Raw genomic sequence first — 18571 nt, forward strand, 5'->3', positions numbered from 1 at the left:
GGCAAATGGCCCATCTCTGCAGGGACCTCCGCTGTTTGGACCTTCTCCTTTCTGTCACATGGCAGGATCAAAAAGGACAGAGCTCTCTCTTCCTGTGTCTGTCTGTCTGTGTGAGTCCATTTATATCAGACCAGGCAAGGGGGCGGGGACTCAACCTGAGTCATGCCCACTGACACAGTCAGATCAAAAGCCCTAAATTAATCTTACCAGGTAATCTAATCAAAGGCCCCTCAACTGAAGGGAATTACGCCCCAAGGAATAAATTAGTTTACAAACATAATCTTTCTCTTTTGGGGATTCATAAAGTAATCCCAAACTGCCACAATATCCAAGTAGGGTTTACTAAATGCTTACTTCAGGCTACAAGATAAACTATAATCTAGAGACTTGGAATGGCCTTGCATGGTCCAGGGCAGACTTGACCTTTAATTTGTCTCTTTATTCATCATCATCGTACACATTATTTTTGTCATTGTAATTGTCATCTTCATTAATGGAGCCCCTACTGAGACGTGAGCATGGATATTAGAAATATGAAAAGATACACCATAAAGTCATATTATCAAAAAATATTCCATCTGGAAGGGATGGCAGAGATCATGCAACTCAAGCCCTTAATTCTCCAGATAATGGAAGATGGTCCAGACATGCCAAGGGGCTTCGGAAGTTGGATATATCAGAAACAAGACTAGAATTCAAGCCTCTGGCTCCTACATTAATGCCATTTCCTCTACATCATGTTTTCTGCCCTAATGATGCTTACATGACACACAACTTTTTTTGATCATTTTTTTATTAAGCAGTTTTATTGAAATATATTTATACACCATACAATCCACCCGAAGTGTTCAATCCATGGTTCTCAGGATAATCAGAGTTGTACATTCATCACTAAAACAATATAAGAACATGTTCATTACCCTAAAAAGAAAGCCCCATACTCCATACACCCCCTATTTATTGACACTTAGCATCGGAGTGGTAAATTTGTTACATGTGATGAAAAATATTAAAACATTACTTTTAGCTATAATCCATTGTTTGCATTAGGCATATGTTTTCTTATATACCATCCTATTATTAACAACTTTTAATAGTGATGTACAATTTTTCCAGTTCATGTAAAACATTTTTATATTTGTTCTATTAACTAGAGTCATCATCCACCAGTGTTCTCTGTGTTATACAGTCCCATTTTTTAAATTAGAAAAGGTATAGCTTTCTACAAAAGCCATGCAAAAACATGCAGTATTCTCATGTACCCGCCTGTTGTAGACACTTTGCATTAGTGTGTTACTTTTGTTACAATTGATGAAAGAATATTAAAATATTACTACTAACTACAGTGCATACCTACCTTAGGTGTATTTTCCCCATGTACCACCCTATTGTAACATCATGTAATAGTATTATACATTTGTTATATATCATGAAATCATGAGGTAATGTTAACCACAGCCCATCATCCACCGCAGGGTTCACTGTTCTGTACAGTCCCATCTTTTGTACACTCCGTCCAAAATGTACATTCAGTGGCTTTCAGTGTAATGACAGAGTTGTGCTGTCATCACACAGTCAATTTTAGGATTTTACTACCCCAAAAAGAAAAGTGCCATACTCCCTATATGCCCCTATTGTTGGTTCTTAGCATTGATACAATCCCCTTGTTGCAACTGATGGAAAAATAGTAGTGTAGCCAGTAACCTTGGCCCGAAAGTTCCCTTATGTATTTTCCCCATCTATCACCATATTACCAACACCTTGTAATAGTGACATATGTTCAAGTTCATGGGAGAACACGCTTGTATTTGTACTAGTAACCACGCTCCTCACCCACCACCAAGTTCACCATGTGATACAGTCCCAGTTTATCCTCTAGTTTTCTTTCTATTTTCAATTATAACCCTAGGCGACTGCTTTCAGCCGCTATCACATCTATAAATCAGCGGCAAATATACCCATTTTTAATGAAGAATTTATATCAATGATTTTTGTTGGAAATTTATGTCATGAGCGAACCTAAACATCTTAAGTTATATTGTTTTTTTTTCCCAAAACAAAATCTTATTTTTAATGTTGGTATGTATTTTGAAATCTCTTAAGATTTTAGATGTATCAGTGGTTGTTAGCCGCAGAGCTAACATGAAATATGTCTATTTAAATATCTTTTCCTTAATGAAGATGTTTGAAAGTATTATGCATAAACATTTTATCCGTCATTTTTGACATAGAATATTAATTTTGGCTATTGTTATTCATTTTAAAAATGAGAGATAGACCTTTTCTTTATACTTGGAGTGTTTTTTCTTTCCTTGCTTTTGTTTTTTTTTTTTTTTTTTTTGACTCAAATGCTGTGCAAATTCCAGAAGGGAGCTTTTGATTTCTTGAAATGCAGACTGAGTTAGCTGATAGCCAGGATTTGTAATGTGTATGTGTGTGTGTGTTTTAATAGCTTGGTTATTTTATTTTCTTGTGCTTTTTAATTACTCAAGAGGAACTTAGTGTTTACTCTGCAAACATTTTTAATGTTACATCATTTAGATACTCTGTTTTTTGCTTAAGCCCTTCTCTCTTTTTTTTTTAACAAATCAATTTTATTGATACATATGAGTAAATTTCTTTTGAAGAATACTTTTTAAGCCTCATCTGTTGATAACTTACTCTCAAAGCATGCATGCTCCAACCTTTCTCCTTTCTATCCTACAAAAGCATCTCCATATACCCAGTGGCAAGAGATACCACAGATCCTGGAGCTGGGGATAAAGCACTAGGTCACTAGTAAAGGTGGGATGGGTCATGGATGATAAAAAAGCTAAAGAGCAGGGGCTGGAGCTGTGGCAAGAATGAATCCTGGTATACCAACATGACCTCGCTATTTGGAATTCCCACCCGCCTTCTCCCATGGGTGTAATTGGTAGACTACATTCTGATAAGCACTGATCTAGGAGATTATGTAATGGTGTAATTTAAACGTGTAAGAACTCTTCTAAATTTTATTGATTATTTCAGCCTTGTATAGATAGTGAATACCAAAGTACACCTTTAGAAGTTAAATATTCCTGTAATTCCAGGATCCCTACTTACTTCTAAAGCCAGAATTCTTTCTCTTAATTCATATCTCCTAATATGAAATTAACTCTTGAAATATTTAGAACTCGTTCTCAAAGGGTCATGTCTATGAAGTAGAAAATTAATTATAATTTATTGATAGATGACCAACACCCAATTATTCTTATGAAGAAAATTATGCTCCAGTGTCTTTAAGCATGCAGTCACTCATTAGTTTGATTCTATTGTTTTATAGACTCTTTAAAAGAACTCCTTTACCCTGATGTTTTAAAGTACATGCATTGTGATGTTAGTGTGGCTCTTTGTTTTGTTTTTATAAAGTGGGCACGGAAACCTACATTCAGAATAACCTTTCACAAGAGTAATAATAACAGACATCTGAACAGTCGTTACCATGTGCCAGGCAGTACTCTAAGTACTCTAAACATATTACTATATTTAACTTTATTAGCCCTCCTGTGTTATCTCCATTTTACAGAATAAACTGAGGCATGGAAAGGTTAACTATCCTATTCAACATCACTTGGCCAATAGGTAGCAGCTCAAGGATTCAAAAGCATGCAGCAATATGAAGTAACTGCCACACTGTGTCTCCAGTGCTAGCACTGGGCTATCAATTGCAAGGAAAATCCTGGCTGGTTTGTGTTAGAGTTTCCAAGTCTTTGTGAAGCAACCTTAGCAAAATGCAGAGAGAGGGAGAAGCGAGACCTTAATTATATGACTTGCAACTATGAAAGAATGCAGAGCAGGTTCTTTTAAACTTGGCTCAGTGTCAAACATTATTAATCTAAATATATTAAAACACATCGCCCTCTACTTATGAAGTAGACAGTATTATAAATATTAAGACAAAAAAAAATGTGTGTTTGGTGCAGAGGTATGTGAAAACTCAGCCACTAAGGAACAAATTTGAAAAGAAATTTCTGCCTCCAGTCAAATGTAGGAAAAACAGTGGATTCTGATTTGTACACCTGACAGCATCAAAGATACAGCCATATTGAGCACAGGGAGCAGTGGCACTAGGTGTCACTATGTATCTGAGTATAGAAATGTTCTAGTGGTTCAAAACAAAAGTTTGGGAGTTCATTGGAACATTGCTGCTACGGAATTGTGTTATGAGGAAAATAATGCTGAAACCAAGTCATGTCCAAGATAGATGGCTATCTTCTACATATACGGTTTTGTGGTTCTTTTTGGAATTAGGGTAATTTGGAATTGTGAACCTTTGCTATGAAAATCTTCATCCTTGGTAGGTTGGGTCAGATGTTGGCAAAGTTCGTCTGTAAAGAGCCAGATAATATATATATTTTAGACTTTGTGAGTCATACAGTCTCTGTTACACCTACTTTGCCATCATAGCACAAAGGTAGCTCTTAACTGCATGTAAAAGATCAAGCATGGCTGTGTCCAATACGTTTTTTATGGACACGGAAATTTGAATGTCATATAATTTTCACGTGCCACAAAATATTCTTCTTTTGACTTTTTTCACCTATTTAAAAAGGTAAAAGCCATTCTTAGCTTTCAGGCCATACAAAAATAGGTGGTGGGCCAGCTTATGTGATCCTTCTGGAATATTCTTGCTTCTGTTTTACAAGAATGGCATTCTGGATGTGTGAGTAATTCCGAACACCATTTCGTTTTCATGTTCTTTTCTCCCCAAATTATTTCTGGGTATTTCAATACTCTGTCAGTGTCAGCTGTAGAATTTTATATTTAATGCATTTTTTTTTTTCCTATAATGAACAGTTTACACGTTTGTGGAGAAGTGGTTTTATTTTGCCTAAAGCAAATGTGTTGGCGACAATTCATGAGCCATAGTTTAAGGATCTATAAATGATCTAACAACAAATAGGAGTGGTTTGACCACCTCCAGTTTGGACCATTTTCTTTTGATCCATCCTCTTTTCCTTTTAGAGAGGGAAGCGGAACCTCTGTGAGAGGAGCCACCACACTTACTGTGTAATTGTTTTGCTTGTATTCTAATACAATCATTAATGTTAAATTTGTCTCCATGTGTCACCTTAATTCTTCTTTTCCATCTTAAGTGATTACCTCTTGTTTGTGTGCTAATCCTCCCCAATGTTTCTTGTTTCAGCTATTTGTACAAGAATGAAATCCAGTCAATTGACAGGCAAGCATTTAAGGGACTTGCCTCTCTAGAGCAACTGTAAGTGCCCTTTCTCTTCTGAGCTTTAGTTTCTTTGCTGTCACCTGCCTTTTTGCATGATGCCTGTCTATACTCAACGGGATATTGGTAATCAAACCCAGTAACATGTTCATGAAAATGAAAATGCAGTGATTGACTAGTCATCCATCTAATCAAGTGACCATCACTCCAACCATCCATACATCCATTTAGCAGACTTCTATTGAGTTTGTACTATACATCACATCTTGTGGCATGCATTCATGATACAAAGAAGAAGACAAATTCCCTTTCTTGGTGCTGCTCACAATTTAATGGGAGAGAGACATGAAAAAATGAGAGCAAGTAAAGTTTTTTTGTGGTCAAAGTAGCCATACCAGTGGGAGAAGAGGGGTTTGCTTTTGTTGTACAGGCCTCCCTTTCTGTGACTCTGCACATAATGCATTTTACTTTCTTCACTCATGATGTCATTAGAGAAAACTAACTTTATCAGAGTTCATATATTTATAGTTAGTCTACATGGGATTTAATTAAATACTCTTGTGCTTTTTTGGCATCACTGAAATCATGCTTTGTTATGAAGTCAGCATGTTTGTTTTTTCATAGAATGTCCTGTTTAAAGGTTTTTTTCCCCCCCTGATTTGTTTACTTGGACAGTTTCACTAAATTAGACAAGCCAGTTACTGAGGAGTTTCAAGTTAGCTACAGTTTTACTAAAGTGGATGGAAAACAGCTGAAGTTTGTTGTAATGCAGCATGGTATTTTTCTGTTGTACATTTTTTTTTTCAAGTTTCATTTGTTGACTGGGCACAGAAATATTTTCAAAGAATTTAAGGCAGAGCTGGGGAGAGAACTCAATCTGAAGCCTTGTAATTTATAAATGTACATATATATATAAACAAGTATTTATTCATTCAAGTAAGAGCAGCTTTCCTGTGCTTGTTTTATGAGGCATATAATATATTTTGAGGAGAAGTTGTGTATAAGGGTTTGGATAATCTGCTTCAGAGAGAATGAAACAAGAAGTTTAGATCATAACAAAACTGCATGGGAACAGTGAGAAGGCATCTAGGTTTAGGGAGAGTTTATAAAGTAGCAGTTATTGTTTTTAATAAGTTTTTAGCATAAGATGGGTCAATAAGATAATAGCGAACCATTAAAAAGTCATGGCTAAAATTTCTTAAGTGCTGAAAAGATTAGCAGTAGCTGAGGATTATTGAAGAAAGGGGAAAAGTCTGGGTAGAAAATAGAAATGGCAGCTATGAAGTAGTTAGATGACCAAAGCCAGGCAGTGCTGCATTGCCATGGCAGAAGAAATTGTCTTTTTTTTTTGGTCTTTATTTATTTTTTTAATATTACATTAAAAAAATATGAGGTCCTCATATACCCCCCACTCCTCTCACCCCACTCCTCCCCCATAACAACAATCTCCTCCATCATCATGAGACATTCATTGCATTTGGTGAATACATCTCTGAGCACCGTTGCACCTCATGGTCAATGGTCCACACCATAGCTCACCTCTCCCACATTCCTCCCAGTGGGCCAAGGGAGGACATACAATGTCCGGTAACTGTCCCTGCAGCACCACCCAGGACAACTCCAAGTCCCGAAAACGCCCCCACATCTCATCTCTTCCTCCCACTCCCTACCCCCAGCAGCCACCATGGCCACTAAGAAATTGTCTTTTGATCCTGTGGTTTATGATGTGCTTCTGCAGAAGCATTTATGTAAACTAATGTTTCCAAAGGACCAGTCATAATTAGAATTTGCAACTCTGTAGCTATTTGCAGATCTACCTCTGACTTAGATTTCGTATCATATTCATGCATTGATCCCATTAGTTGAATGTCTGTGTTTTATTTTCCATGCTGTAAATTACAGCTAAGTCACTGTTCTGAAACCATTTGGTTAAAAGTAGTTAAAACCCTTTGGGAGTAGGTCTGGGGAGGTGGGAGGAGCTGTAAAATGAAAAAAAAAAAAAAAAGAATTCTCATGATCCATCGGACTGGAAAACCTAAATGCTGAATTTTTTGTCTCAACATTCTGATGACTGTGGGTATGGATCTTGAGTCAAGCTGCCTTGAAAATCAGGATTAGTTTAGTGAGGAGTCTCAGCTTTTGTGGCTTTTGTTTTACTCAGTCAACATGGTTGAGTTTCTGAGGGAGAGAAAGAGGCTATGAGGACTAAGACCTAGAGCCGGGTGCACTGACCTGTGCACGGAGGGCTGTGAGTACAGGAGGAGGGGCCATTTGTTCTGGAACGTCTCGCCCGACTTCATCCAGTGGATCCCCTTCAGATGAGGAGGCGCATTCCTGCCAGGCTGGGATGAAATTGAAAAGCCTGGAGTCTCTGTGAGCAGTTTAGACTAGGGTCCTGATGAGCCAGTATCTAGCTTATCTGAGTCACAGAACCAAAAGGTAAAGCAGCAGAGCCCTCCCCGCCACAGGGGATTCTGGATTATCTACTGGAGGCTCCTTGTGAGGTTCTTTTCACACATCACTTTGGATTGCCACTTTAAATGTGTCTGTATCGTAAAGGCTGTGGGCTGCCACGGTGATGGGCTTTAGTAAAATGCCTTGGTGCCTTCTTTAAAAAAAAAAAAATTATAGTGTGCTTGGCTAGTGTTAGGAAATGTGGATTTGCATTAAGCAACTACCCAAATGGACTTGGGAAAGTCAGTTCCTATCTTTGGTCCTTCATTTCCCCCCAGCTGCTTGGCAGAGGGGTTTGGTGAGATGGTACTCAGATTCCTTGGGGCTCCAGGAACACTGGGTTCTGTAAATAGATCCCCAAGTAGCTTTTCCTCGGTACCTTCGCAGGTGCATATCTTAAGTCCCACCGATTCAGCCCTCTTCCTGGCCCAGCCTTTACTGTGGGTTCCAGAAGAATGATTTTTTTTTTTAAATTAGACCACTATCCATGGGGGACTTGTATATTTTCCTTTCTTTTCCTTGCTTGGCCTCTACTGATTTTTCAAGGCTGGGCACAGAACTCATCTCATATGCCCAGGCTTGATGAAAAACATCGCCTCTGTGCATCACATTCTGTGTAGCGATGATATTCTCTGGTTTATGTGTTTGTCTTCCTGACCTGGTATAAGTTGCGAGAGGCCAAGAAGCATGATATATTTGTCTTTATGTTACCTGGCATGTAGGAGGTACACAGTAAATGTTATTTTTAAAAATCCTTCTCCTCCAGAGTCTTTGATACAAGTTCTAACCTGTGATGGTCACTGATTTTTGGATTTCCTCCCTTTTCCTGCTCTCGTTCATCTTGCCTTTTTCCACATTTTCCATCCGTGGATGGAGGTGTATTGAGTCCAGAAAGGTCCATGGGAGGCAGGAGGGGAGAGCAGGAGGACGAGGGAGTTCCAAAAGGACACGTGGGCTCCAATTTTTCTGAATATTGCTTTCCTGAACATTGGTCTTCTCACTTTGAAAATTGGTGTGCATCTGGCTCAGGGAGAGAGCCAGGTATGAAATAGGGCAGAGGTGCTGACACTGGAAGGTCGGTGACCTTAAAGTGCCAGTTATTTCAAAGTTCATGGAGCTCTTCTGACATTGAGGGTGAGTTTTGAGGAAGCTTTCATCAATTTCGATTTCTGATAAAGACCTCTCACCGCTAGTATTTTAATTCGGATACTCTTTTGGGTGTCCTCTTGGAGTAGTAAACGTTCAGAAGGTGTGCTTGCTGGCCGTGGCCGTGGGATGGACAGCGCTCTTTCTGCTGTGTGTGCAGAGGAGAGGCGCGGTGCACCAGCGCCAGCTCAGCATCCCAGGAGAAGGGTGATGTAGTCTGTTTCCATAAGAGGAAAAAGAGTACACCAGTTTTCAGAGTGAGAAAAATCAGTGTTCAGGAAAGCAATCTGCAGAAAAATTGGACAAAATTAGTTGTACCCAATATGTGTATATTACGAAGAGACGGGAGACATCTTGAATGGAAAAAATTGTAAACACTGGATACACTGTGTAACTAAAGGATATTTTAATTTGTTTATTTAGCTGACAGTAGGCTTAGTGACAAATTACAGTACAGATTGATCCTCTCCCCCAATTAATACATGTTAAAAGAGTTTAATGAAGGTATTCACATATTTACATATGTGCTATAATTAAGATTACGTTGATGGACTTTAATGAAATATCCTTTTTTTCATATATACAACTTAAAAGTCCCATTTTACCCATTTTTAATTATATACTTCAGTGGCGTGCATTCCGTTCACAATGTTGTGCCACTGAAATATCCATATATTTTGAAAGTGAATGCAATAGGAACAGGCTTTCAGTTTAAATGTTACAGAAACTCAATGTGCCTAGACCTATACTTTATATTTAATATTGTCCAGAAATTCTATGAAAGTCTATGCCCATTTGCTTTCAATTTTATATAATCTTCCTATTTGATTATTTCATTTATTCTCCATAGAGTGTAAGAAACCTAGAAAGTTATTTATTAACATTCCAATTTGAACAGAAAATCTGGACCTGCTAAAATAATTAAAATAGTTTAAATTGTTTCTTTTTATTTTTTTTTAAACCTTCTCTAGATACCTGCATTTTAATCAGATAGAAACTTTGGACCCAGAATCATTTCAGCATTTACCAAAGCTTGAAAGACTGTAAGTTGCATTTTGTTCTTTTACTTTTTTATGTAAAAGTTATATGTAAATGGGCTCTGCTCATTTGCTTTGTAGAGTTTAGATCAAAATCTGTTAAAATATCTGTTTTGATATGAAATCTATGTTACTAATCTAATTAACAAGTCAGAAGTCAGATTTATGCTTTTCCTTATTTGCAAATGATCATGACATAGAAGAAAAAATCCATTTCTTCTCTGGACTAATGAACATCGCTTTCAAATTCATTTGTATTAAGTAAATATAATCACTGAACTATGAATAAAAGCTAATGTATGGTGAAGAAGTATTTTAAGAAGTTGTTTTGTTCTCTTTCAACAGATTTTTACATAACAACCGAATTACACATTTAGTTCCAGGAACATTTAATCACTTGGAATCTATGAAAAGATTGTAAGTATAATACCATTTGTTTACCTTTTCAGCAAAATCGAATTTCTCTGTGTTATTCATTTGCCTGATTCTTTTTAGTCAGGGATTATGAAGTGCTTATAATAATCAGAATATGCATTATGAAAGAGTTAAAACATATGAAGTGGGTGCAGGTGTGGGTCAAAAGATTGAGATCTGCCTCCCACACGGGAGGTCCCTGGTTCTTTTCTGGTGTCTTCTTAAAGAAAAACAAATAAACAAAGAGCATACAATGAGCAAAAAAACAAAAACAAAAGCAAAAAACAGGCAGACAGTGAGCAAAACAAACAAAAACCTATGGAGAGTGGATTGAGTCAACCAGAATGTAAAAACTAAGTACATAGATGACTCAGGGAATGTGGCAATATAGTAATCTTTTAATAGGGACCATGATTAGGAGGGGGAAACATTCTTTCACAACCATCTTTAAGTTCTTTAAGTTAATTTTTAATGGGTAGTGATGTATATTTCACTGGTGAAAATATCAGTCTACACAAAATCTCTGTACTGTATTCCATTCCTTTTATTTTATTCGTGTAGATGACTAAATTACATACCCTGAAATCTACCAAGTTTTTAAAGGCCTCCCCAAATACTTTTTCTTTATACAGAGTAATTTCTTAGACTCAAGGAATGTTAGTACTGACAGCAAAAGTTATTTGACACCTTTTTTGTGTTTTTCTTTATAGTCTTTTATTTTTTTTAAAGATTTATTTATTTATTTCTCTTCCCTTCCCCCCCACCCCAGTTGTCTGTTCTCTGTGTCTGTTGGCTATGTGTTCTTTCTTTTTGTCCGCTTCTGTTGTTGTCAGCGGCATGGGAATCTGTGTTTCTTTTTGTTGTGTCATCTTTCTGTGTCAGCTCTCCGTGTGCGTGGCACCATTCCTGGGCAGGCTGCACTTTCTTTCACGCTAGACGGCTCTCCTTACGGGGTGCACTCCTTGTGCGTGGGGCTCCCCTGCGCGGGGACACCCCTGTGTGGCAGGGCACTCCTTGCGCGCATCAGCACTGTGCATGGGCCAGCTCCATATGGGTCAAGGAGGCCCGGGGTTTGAACCGTGGACCTCCCATGTGGTAGACGGACGCCCTAACCACTGGGCCAAGTCTGTTTCCCTCCTTTATAGTCTTGAAGGTCATTATTTTCAATTAGATATTACAGAGTGCCTTCTCTGTAGAGTTCAATGAACTAGACCCAAGGGAAAAATAGAATACTTGAAGAAACAAGCTCTGCTCCAAAAGTGGTGTTTTGTTTGTTTGTCTGATCACTTCAGTGAAATAAAGTAAATAAAACTTATACCTTAAGATGATTTTTAATTTTTTTTTTCTTTATGAAAAAAAATACCAGGCATCTGGGTTTAATCCCCCTGCACGTTTTAGTGTGTGGGCATTCTAGAAATCACCAGCCTAACTAAGAACATTCTAGCTGGAAAGATAGGATAAAATACCCCGTATTTGATAGATAAGAGACAGTAGCAGTGAAATTACCAGATAAATACTCCAGAAAATAACCAAGAAGAGTTTAAGGCAGATAGAGGTTAATTAGAATCTCGACTGTACTGTCAACCATTTTTCTGTATTTTCAGCTTCCTTCTACATGGTTGGCAAACTCCCTGTCTTAGATAATGCCATTTCTTTCATCTTGATTGTTTCTCTCCTCAGTTTGCCCCTGCTACATGGCTTAATCTGTAAAAGATTAGATTCTGTTTCAGTGATGAGATTTTGCCCTTGCTGAGTAGAGCCGGCTCACTGTCCCTGCTCCTGTATCTGTGCCTGAGCTCTTTCCAAACTCACCTTCTTCCAGCATCGCCGGGGTCTCCTGAATCCACCCACCCTGTCTCCTCTCTCGCCCCGAGTTCCTGGTTGCAGTGGCCTGGTGGAAGCTGTCTTCTTTCTCTCTTCTGACGCCAGAGGGAGGGGAGCGACAGGGGGGGTGAGTGTCCTCCCTTGGCACTCTCCACCGCGGTGAGGACTGGTCAGAGATCAGTCCCCCCATTTATCCTGCAGGGTTTATCCCTGAAGCTCTGTACTGCAATCGGCGGGTTATATATTTCAGCAGGAGGCTTTAGAGTCCGAAGGTGGTTCAGACGTGGGGTCCACCCCAACTGGTTGAGTGCCTTTGCATAAATGAGTCAGCCTCTCCAAATCACAAATTCCTTATCTGCAAAAATCATAACATATTGGAGTCACTGATTTCTGCTTTGTGCTTAATCAATTTCGGTTGTGTGCGCTTGTCAGAGAAGTGACCATGTCACTAGTAGGGTCACTTCTGCTCTTCGTTCCACTCAGTGAGCTTATGTCCTGAAGAACTTGGAAGGGAGCTGTCCTTCCCCCGGTCCTCGGTCTCCTCTCACGGCGAGAGCCCTTGGCTGTGCTGAGTGTGGACTTAGTGACTGGGAACCGCCTAACTTCAAATCCAGGCTCTGCCACACGTTGGCTTTCTGACCTTCAGTGATTTACTTTAACTTCTCTGGCTCTCATCTCCTTTTCTTTGAAAATGAAGACCTAGTACCTACCTCAAAGGGTTTTTATACTGAGTCAATTCATGGAAAGTTCGGATGACAGTACGTGTCTTGCAAGTGTTGTCTATCTTGCTATTGTTACCACTATTTTGGACACCCTTCTTTCTATTACTGCTACTCCTTTGTTTTGTGTTTAACTGAAAACTTAGCAATCTTTTCCAAGGAAGGAGGAAAAAACCCAATAAAACAAAACAAAATAACCTGCTTATGTTATACTTATTGAGAGATGATATGTCAAGCTTCATTATGGCAATTTTTTTGCACTAGGTCCTGGCTTTAGAAATAAACTCCAACCACAGGATGCAGCTCTACTCTAGTATTCTACTTTATGGAATGTTTAAGGATTAAATGTTACAATGTATAGTAATATAGTTCCTGATAGGTTAAGAGGTCAGTGATATTGATGATTTTGTTGCTATTGTTGTTATCATTGGTTTTTTAGGAATGGCTCCTGTCCTACCCCATTCATAAACTTTTCCAGCCCATATTTGTGCCTTTGTTTTGAACTTAAGATATATACTATTTGATAACTCATTTGATCACTTGGTTTAATCATGGGCTGCCTTGTTGCATCATTTTTATGAATTTATTCAGCATTTTTTTGCACCTTGAGTTTTCCCTTTTATTGATACACATACATGTACTCCATTTCCCCAACTAGCCCAAGGTTCCAAGGACTGGGCTGTGCCTCAGATTGTTACAAAAAGCAAAATCTAACCCCCGTGCTTTCTAGTCACTGTGGATTTGCTGACTTGGGTTCCTTTGTGAGTTTTGGATCAAGAGACCCCTGTCTGTCTGGCGTGGTTTAGCATCTCCCTGTTTCCATTTCTCACTGGCTGCTGCTTCCTTTCCAAAGGCGACTGGACTCAAATTCCCTTCACTGTGACTGTGAGATCCTGTGGTTGGCAGATTTGCTGAAGACCTATGCCAACTCTGGTAATGCCCAAGCGGCAGCTACTTGTGAATATCCTAGAGGAATCCACGGGAGATCAGTGGCAACTATCACCCCAGAAGAGCTTAATTGTGGTGAGTAAGCCGTTGGTGCTGCCTGGACTGCGGTGCCAGCTGGAGGTTAGCGCTCTCAGGAGTTTAACTCCCTGCGCGTTTGGCGTGTGGGCATTCCACAGATGGTTTTAGCACGTGCAGCTGGCTCTTTAGCCATTTGTTGCATTCCCCTAAAAATCAAATCATGGCTGGGATCTGGGAAGGACCCTCCCTTGACAAACACTTTCTGTAAGAGCTATAAGCAACTATTCAGTAATACATATAGGTTTTATTTTAAAGTTCCCTTGTTAAATAGCAAAGCAAAATGAAACCAACTGCCACGACTTTTCCCTCACATCCCCTCCAAATACCTTATTTGTATTTAAAAGCTGTACTGCGGGACAGATGTTGGACAATGTGTGTCCTGCCATGGGCCACTGGGTGGACTGGGGGAGAGTGTAAACTACAGTGTAAACTATTATCCATGTGGTACAGCAGTGCTCCAAAATGGATTCACCAAATGCAGTGAATGTGCCATGATGATGAAAAAGGTTGTTGATGTGGGAGGAGTGGGGTGAGGGGTATATGGGGACCTCATGGTTTTTGAATGTAACATTTAAAAAAATAGAGAAAAATAAAAAAATAAAAGCTGTTACTGCCTAACTCACAAAACTAATTGAGGGTGACGAGAGTGAGGATGGCAGTTACTCCTCGGGTGGGGTTAGGGTGGATACTGATGGGGGCTGAGCTTGCGGGAGCCTGCGTAGAAGCTGGAAATGTTAAGTGTCTCTATCTGAGTGGCGGTTACTTAGGGATATGCGTAGGTTTCTCTAGAGTTGCGTCAGTATATAATGTCTGTAATACTACAAAAAATAAATTAAAAATTACCCAAAGAAACGAAATCAAGTCAGATTGTAGGGCAGGATCTTTCTGGTAAATACCCAAGGAATCGTTCAACATTTTCTTTTCTTTTAGTTCCCTTTTTTGTTGTTGTTGCTAAAATTCATTTTTTTTCAGTTGTTTATCCAAAGCCTCATTCTTTCCTAAATATTAAAAACAGCACTCATGAAAATTTAAAAATCAGTAAATATGATCCATAATCCCATGGATAGTGTAAGTGAATTTGTTTTAATTTGTATTCCCTTATTAACGCGATCCTTTTGTGTGTATATATATTTTTTCCCGGTAATAGCCCTCAGCTGTAGGGAGGTGCCCTCCCTCCAGAGTTTTGCTCTCTCGTCCATGTCCATATCCAAATGTTGGGCAGTGAAGGGGGGTACAAAATCCCTGCCCCATTACCTCAGCGTGAGAAAATGCTGAGGGGTACCCCAGGTGCAGAGCCCCACGTGGGTTCTGTGGAGGGATCTGTTACAGCTACATTCAAGCCAGCCCACCTTCGCCTCAGCACAGCCCCGTGGCCATCATTCCCCCACGGCGGGTGGTCCTTAGGGAACCCCTTGATAAAAGTCTTGCAAACTTAACTCCATGGCAACCAACTGAAAAACAATTATATAATAAAAATTTGCTGATGTTATATTATTTTGAGATTCCTTATTACTCTTACTTTTTTTTTTTGAGGTACTGGGGGGCAGGATATTGAGCCTAGGACCTCACATGTGGGTAGACGGTGCTCCATAACTGAGCCACATCGGCTCCCCTGAGTTGGTTTTTTCATTTTTTTGCTTGCTGTTTTTTGTTCATTTGGTTTTCAGGTAGGCACCAGGAACTGAACCCAGGACTTCCCATATGGGAAGCAGGTGTGCAACTGCTCAAACCACATCCTCCCTGCCCCCTACTTTTACTCTTTACTTTAGTCATTTGTGTACTAATTATTATTTTTTGTGTGGTCTTAAGATACAATTCACAGTCCAGTAACATTCCCCCTTTTATAGTGTACAATTTAGTGGGTTTTAGTATATTCGCAGAGTTGTACAACCTGAGATATGAATTATTAACAAAAAAATTACTGGAAATGTTCTTTTCTGTTCACGTTGGGGAGCCATGGAGAGATATAATAAAAGAAAGACATGATGAGGGTTATGTTCTAGAAAGACCTGTGGCAGCTGTGTGGGGAGTGAATCAAAGGGCGTGTGTGAGGGAAGCAGGGAAACCAGTTGGGGGTGGGTGCCGTGTTCCCAGAGAACCAGCCATGAGGAGGCCAGATGGTTGTGGGACCGTAGAGAAGGAAGAACTGAGGAGACAGCGTCTTAATGTAGGAAACAAAAAGAGCCCTGAGTTGAAAACGAGTCCCAGATTTCTGACATTTTGGGCTACAGAGTGCATGGGAACAGGCCATCCCTCTACTTCAGAAAAAAATGGAAGGAAATAAGTCAAGGGCAGTATGTGTGAGATTTTAGACATGTCGCGTTTGAGGCATTTCCTTTTGACTGCTGTCTAATAATAATACCCAGCATATTTGGCATAAGTAAGTTGTCAGGTATTGTGCAGTGCACTACGTACACAGTCATATAGGTATGTGTGTGTCACCACAAATGGATGTAATAGATAAATGAGTACATTAAGGCTTGGAGAGGTTGAGTATCTTTTCAAAATGCTTTATCATTAAGCAGTGACTAAGCAGACGAATGTAGGTCTGCCTACTTATCATGCAGAATTTCTTTTCTTTTTCTTTTCTTAATATTTTTTATTGAAGTCGTGACCTTACAAGACAATCATGCACATGTGTGAAATTCCCACACAACACTCCTCCACCAACACACCACATTGTTGTGGCGTGCTGGATTTCTTGATGGCAGCCAAGGGGAGCTTTCCAGGAAGCGGTTGTATTATGTAGGCTTGGAGCTCAGTAGAGAGATGTGCACACGAGTAAACAATTGGGAATCCACAGCACTTAGGTGACAATTAAAAATCAGAGCGTGGGAAATAGCTGGCTTTTAGGAGGCATGAAGAGGCCATTCTTCCCTCTCTGTTGGGTTTGCTGACTTAGAGGAGTGGGCACTTGTGAAAGAGGAAATAGGAAGTAGAGAGCAGCTCTAGCTTTGTTGTTATCTACCCTGCATTGTGCTTTTTATAGATTTTTGCTTTCAGGGTTGCTTCTAGATAATAGTTATTATTTTGTATTATTCATTTAAGAAAAAGATTAATTGAGGGTCCCTGATGTATAGGGATTATGCTGTCTTAAAGAGTAAATAGTTATAGAAGAGGCATGTGTAGAAAGGTCACATCTGAGTCCAACTCCATCACACTCAGGAACACAAATTCCAAAGTAGAGCCCACTGACATGACACTAAAATCCACTTAACCTGTGGTTGGCACTAGGGTTGGTGTATACTCAGGAGACTTAAATCTCTGGACTGGCCATGTGCCAGCTGGGCCCTGAGCCTCAGCAGAGTTGCAACTCCTACTCTCCAGTTCATTGGTCTTACCCAGGTCAGCTAACAGGGAGGTGAGGATGGTCAACCAACACACCAGGGAACCAAGAATGCCTACAATTGCAAGCAGAATCGCATCCATCAACCATTGGAATCTAAGCCCCTTCTCGATATAGAGGTGGAGTGGACATCACCATCCCAGGGTCCACAGGATGGAGTAATAAAATATGAATTAGAGTGGACTTACTGATATTCTACTATAGAACTATTGTGATTAGTAATGGAAGAAATTGTAGCAATAATATGGAGAAAGTGACCACATCAAGTAGTTGCTGAGGGCAGGGAGAGGGAAGAAGAAATGTGATGTGGGGGCATTTTTGGGACTTGGAGTTGTCTTAAATGATATTGCAGGGACAGATGCTGGACATCACACTGGGGAGAGTGTGAACTACAATGTAAACTATTATCCATATGGTGCAGCAGTGCTCCAAAATGTATTCACCAAATGCAATGACTGTGCCACAATGATGAAAGAGGTTGTTGATGTGGGAGGAGTTGGGGGGCGGTATGGGGTATATGGGAAACTTATATTTTTTGATGAAACATTTTTTGTGATCTGTATATCTTCAAAAAATACAATTGAAAAAATGATGGGGGTGGGGAGTGGGGTATATGGAACCCTCTTATGTTTTTTAATGTAACATTTGTATGATCTATTAACTTTAAAAAAGAAAAGATAATTTAAAAATTTAAAAAAAAGTAAATAGACCATTGGCGGTAATTATTTGATGCCTTTCTGAAGACATTTCACTTTACGCCATCTCTGAGATTCTTAGGGAGTGGCATCCCGGAGATATTTTTAAAAAAATGCTCTGTGAAGATTCATGCCATAAAATGCTCTTACCCGAAGAGAAGCCAGTTTGTCATTTCTGTGAGGGCACTAAACAAATTTATGGTCGAGATGCACTGTTGAGCATTTGTGAATTTCTTTCGAACATAAGGAATTTGGTTTTGCAATCTTGATTCATTTTCCTTGGCACCTTAAAACTAATAAGGTTTCCATTTCTTCGTTTGGCACAGAAAGGCCAAGGATTACATCAGAGCCCCAGGATGCAGATGTTACCTCAGGGAATACCGTGTACTTCACGTGTAGAGCTGAAGGCAACCCCAAACCTGAAATTATTTGGCTCCGAAACAAGTAAGTTAGATGGTGAACAGGAAAGTGACTGGAGCACGTGTGGTACTTGGCATTTCTCAAAATATTCAGATAATGTATTTGCTGGACTGCCCCCTACCTCCCCAGCCCCCACGTGACTCTTTCTTCCCCTTGCATGTTGGGGGAAATATCAAGGAAATAACCTTTCCTTCATCTCTGCTGCTTTTCAGTAGGAACTTTGCTAGGAACAGGCGTTTCTGCCGTCTTCAGGACCTCTTGCCAGTGCTTTGGCTTAAGCACAGCAATGT

At 39.5% G+C, this 18571-nt stretch overlaps 1 protein-coding gene across 3 annotated transcripts in view; it reads left to right on the forward strand.

Moving 5' to 3' along the window:
• The window catches only part of PXDN (peroxidasin), a 124306-nt gene that overhangs the window by 55701 nt on the left and 50034 nt on the right, over window positions 1-18571 (forward strand). For 2 of the 3 annotated variants that reach the window (XM_004477673.4, XM_071211847.1), the window contains exons 4-8: window positions 5168-5239; window positions 9772-9843; window positions 10183-10254; window positions 13648-13817; window positions 18188-18305. In XM_004477673.4, coding sequence (XP_004477730.1) covers window positions 5168-5239; window positions 9772-9843; window positions 10183-10254; window positions 13648-13817; window positions 18188-18305 — 504 coding nt within the window. The remainder of the gene's footprint in view (window positions 1-5167; window positions 5240-9771; window positions 9844-10182; window positions 10255-13647; window positions 13818-18187; window positions 18306-18571) is intronic. The other variant, XM_004477674.5, reaches the window with a different exon arrangement.

This window comes from Dasypus novemcinctus, chromosome 25, assembly GCF_030445035.2.
Source record: "Dasypus novemcinctus isolate mDasNov1 chromosome 25, mDasNov1.1.hap2, whole genome shotgun sequence".
In the NCBI taxonomy this organism is placed as follows: domain Eukaryota; kingdom Metazoa; phylum Chordata; class Mammalia; order Cingulata; family Dasypodidae; genus Dasypus; species Dasypus novemcinctus.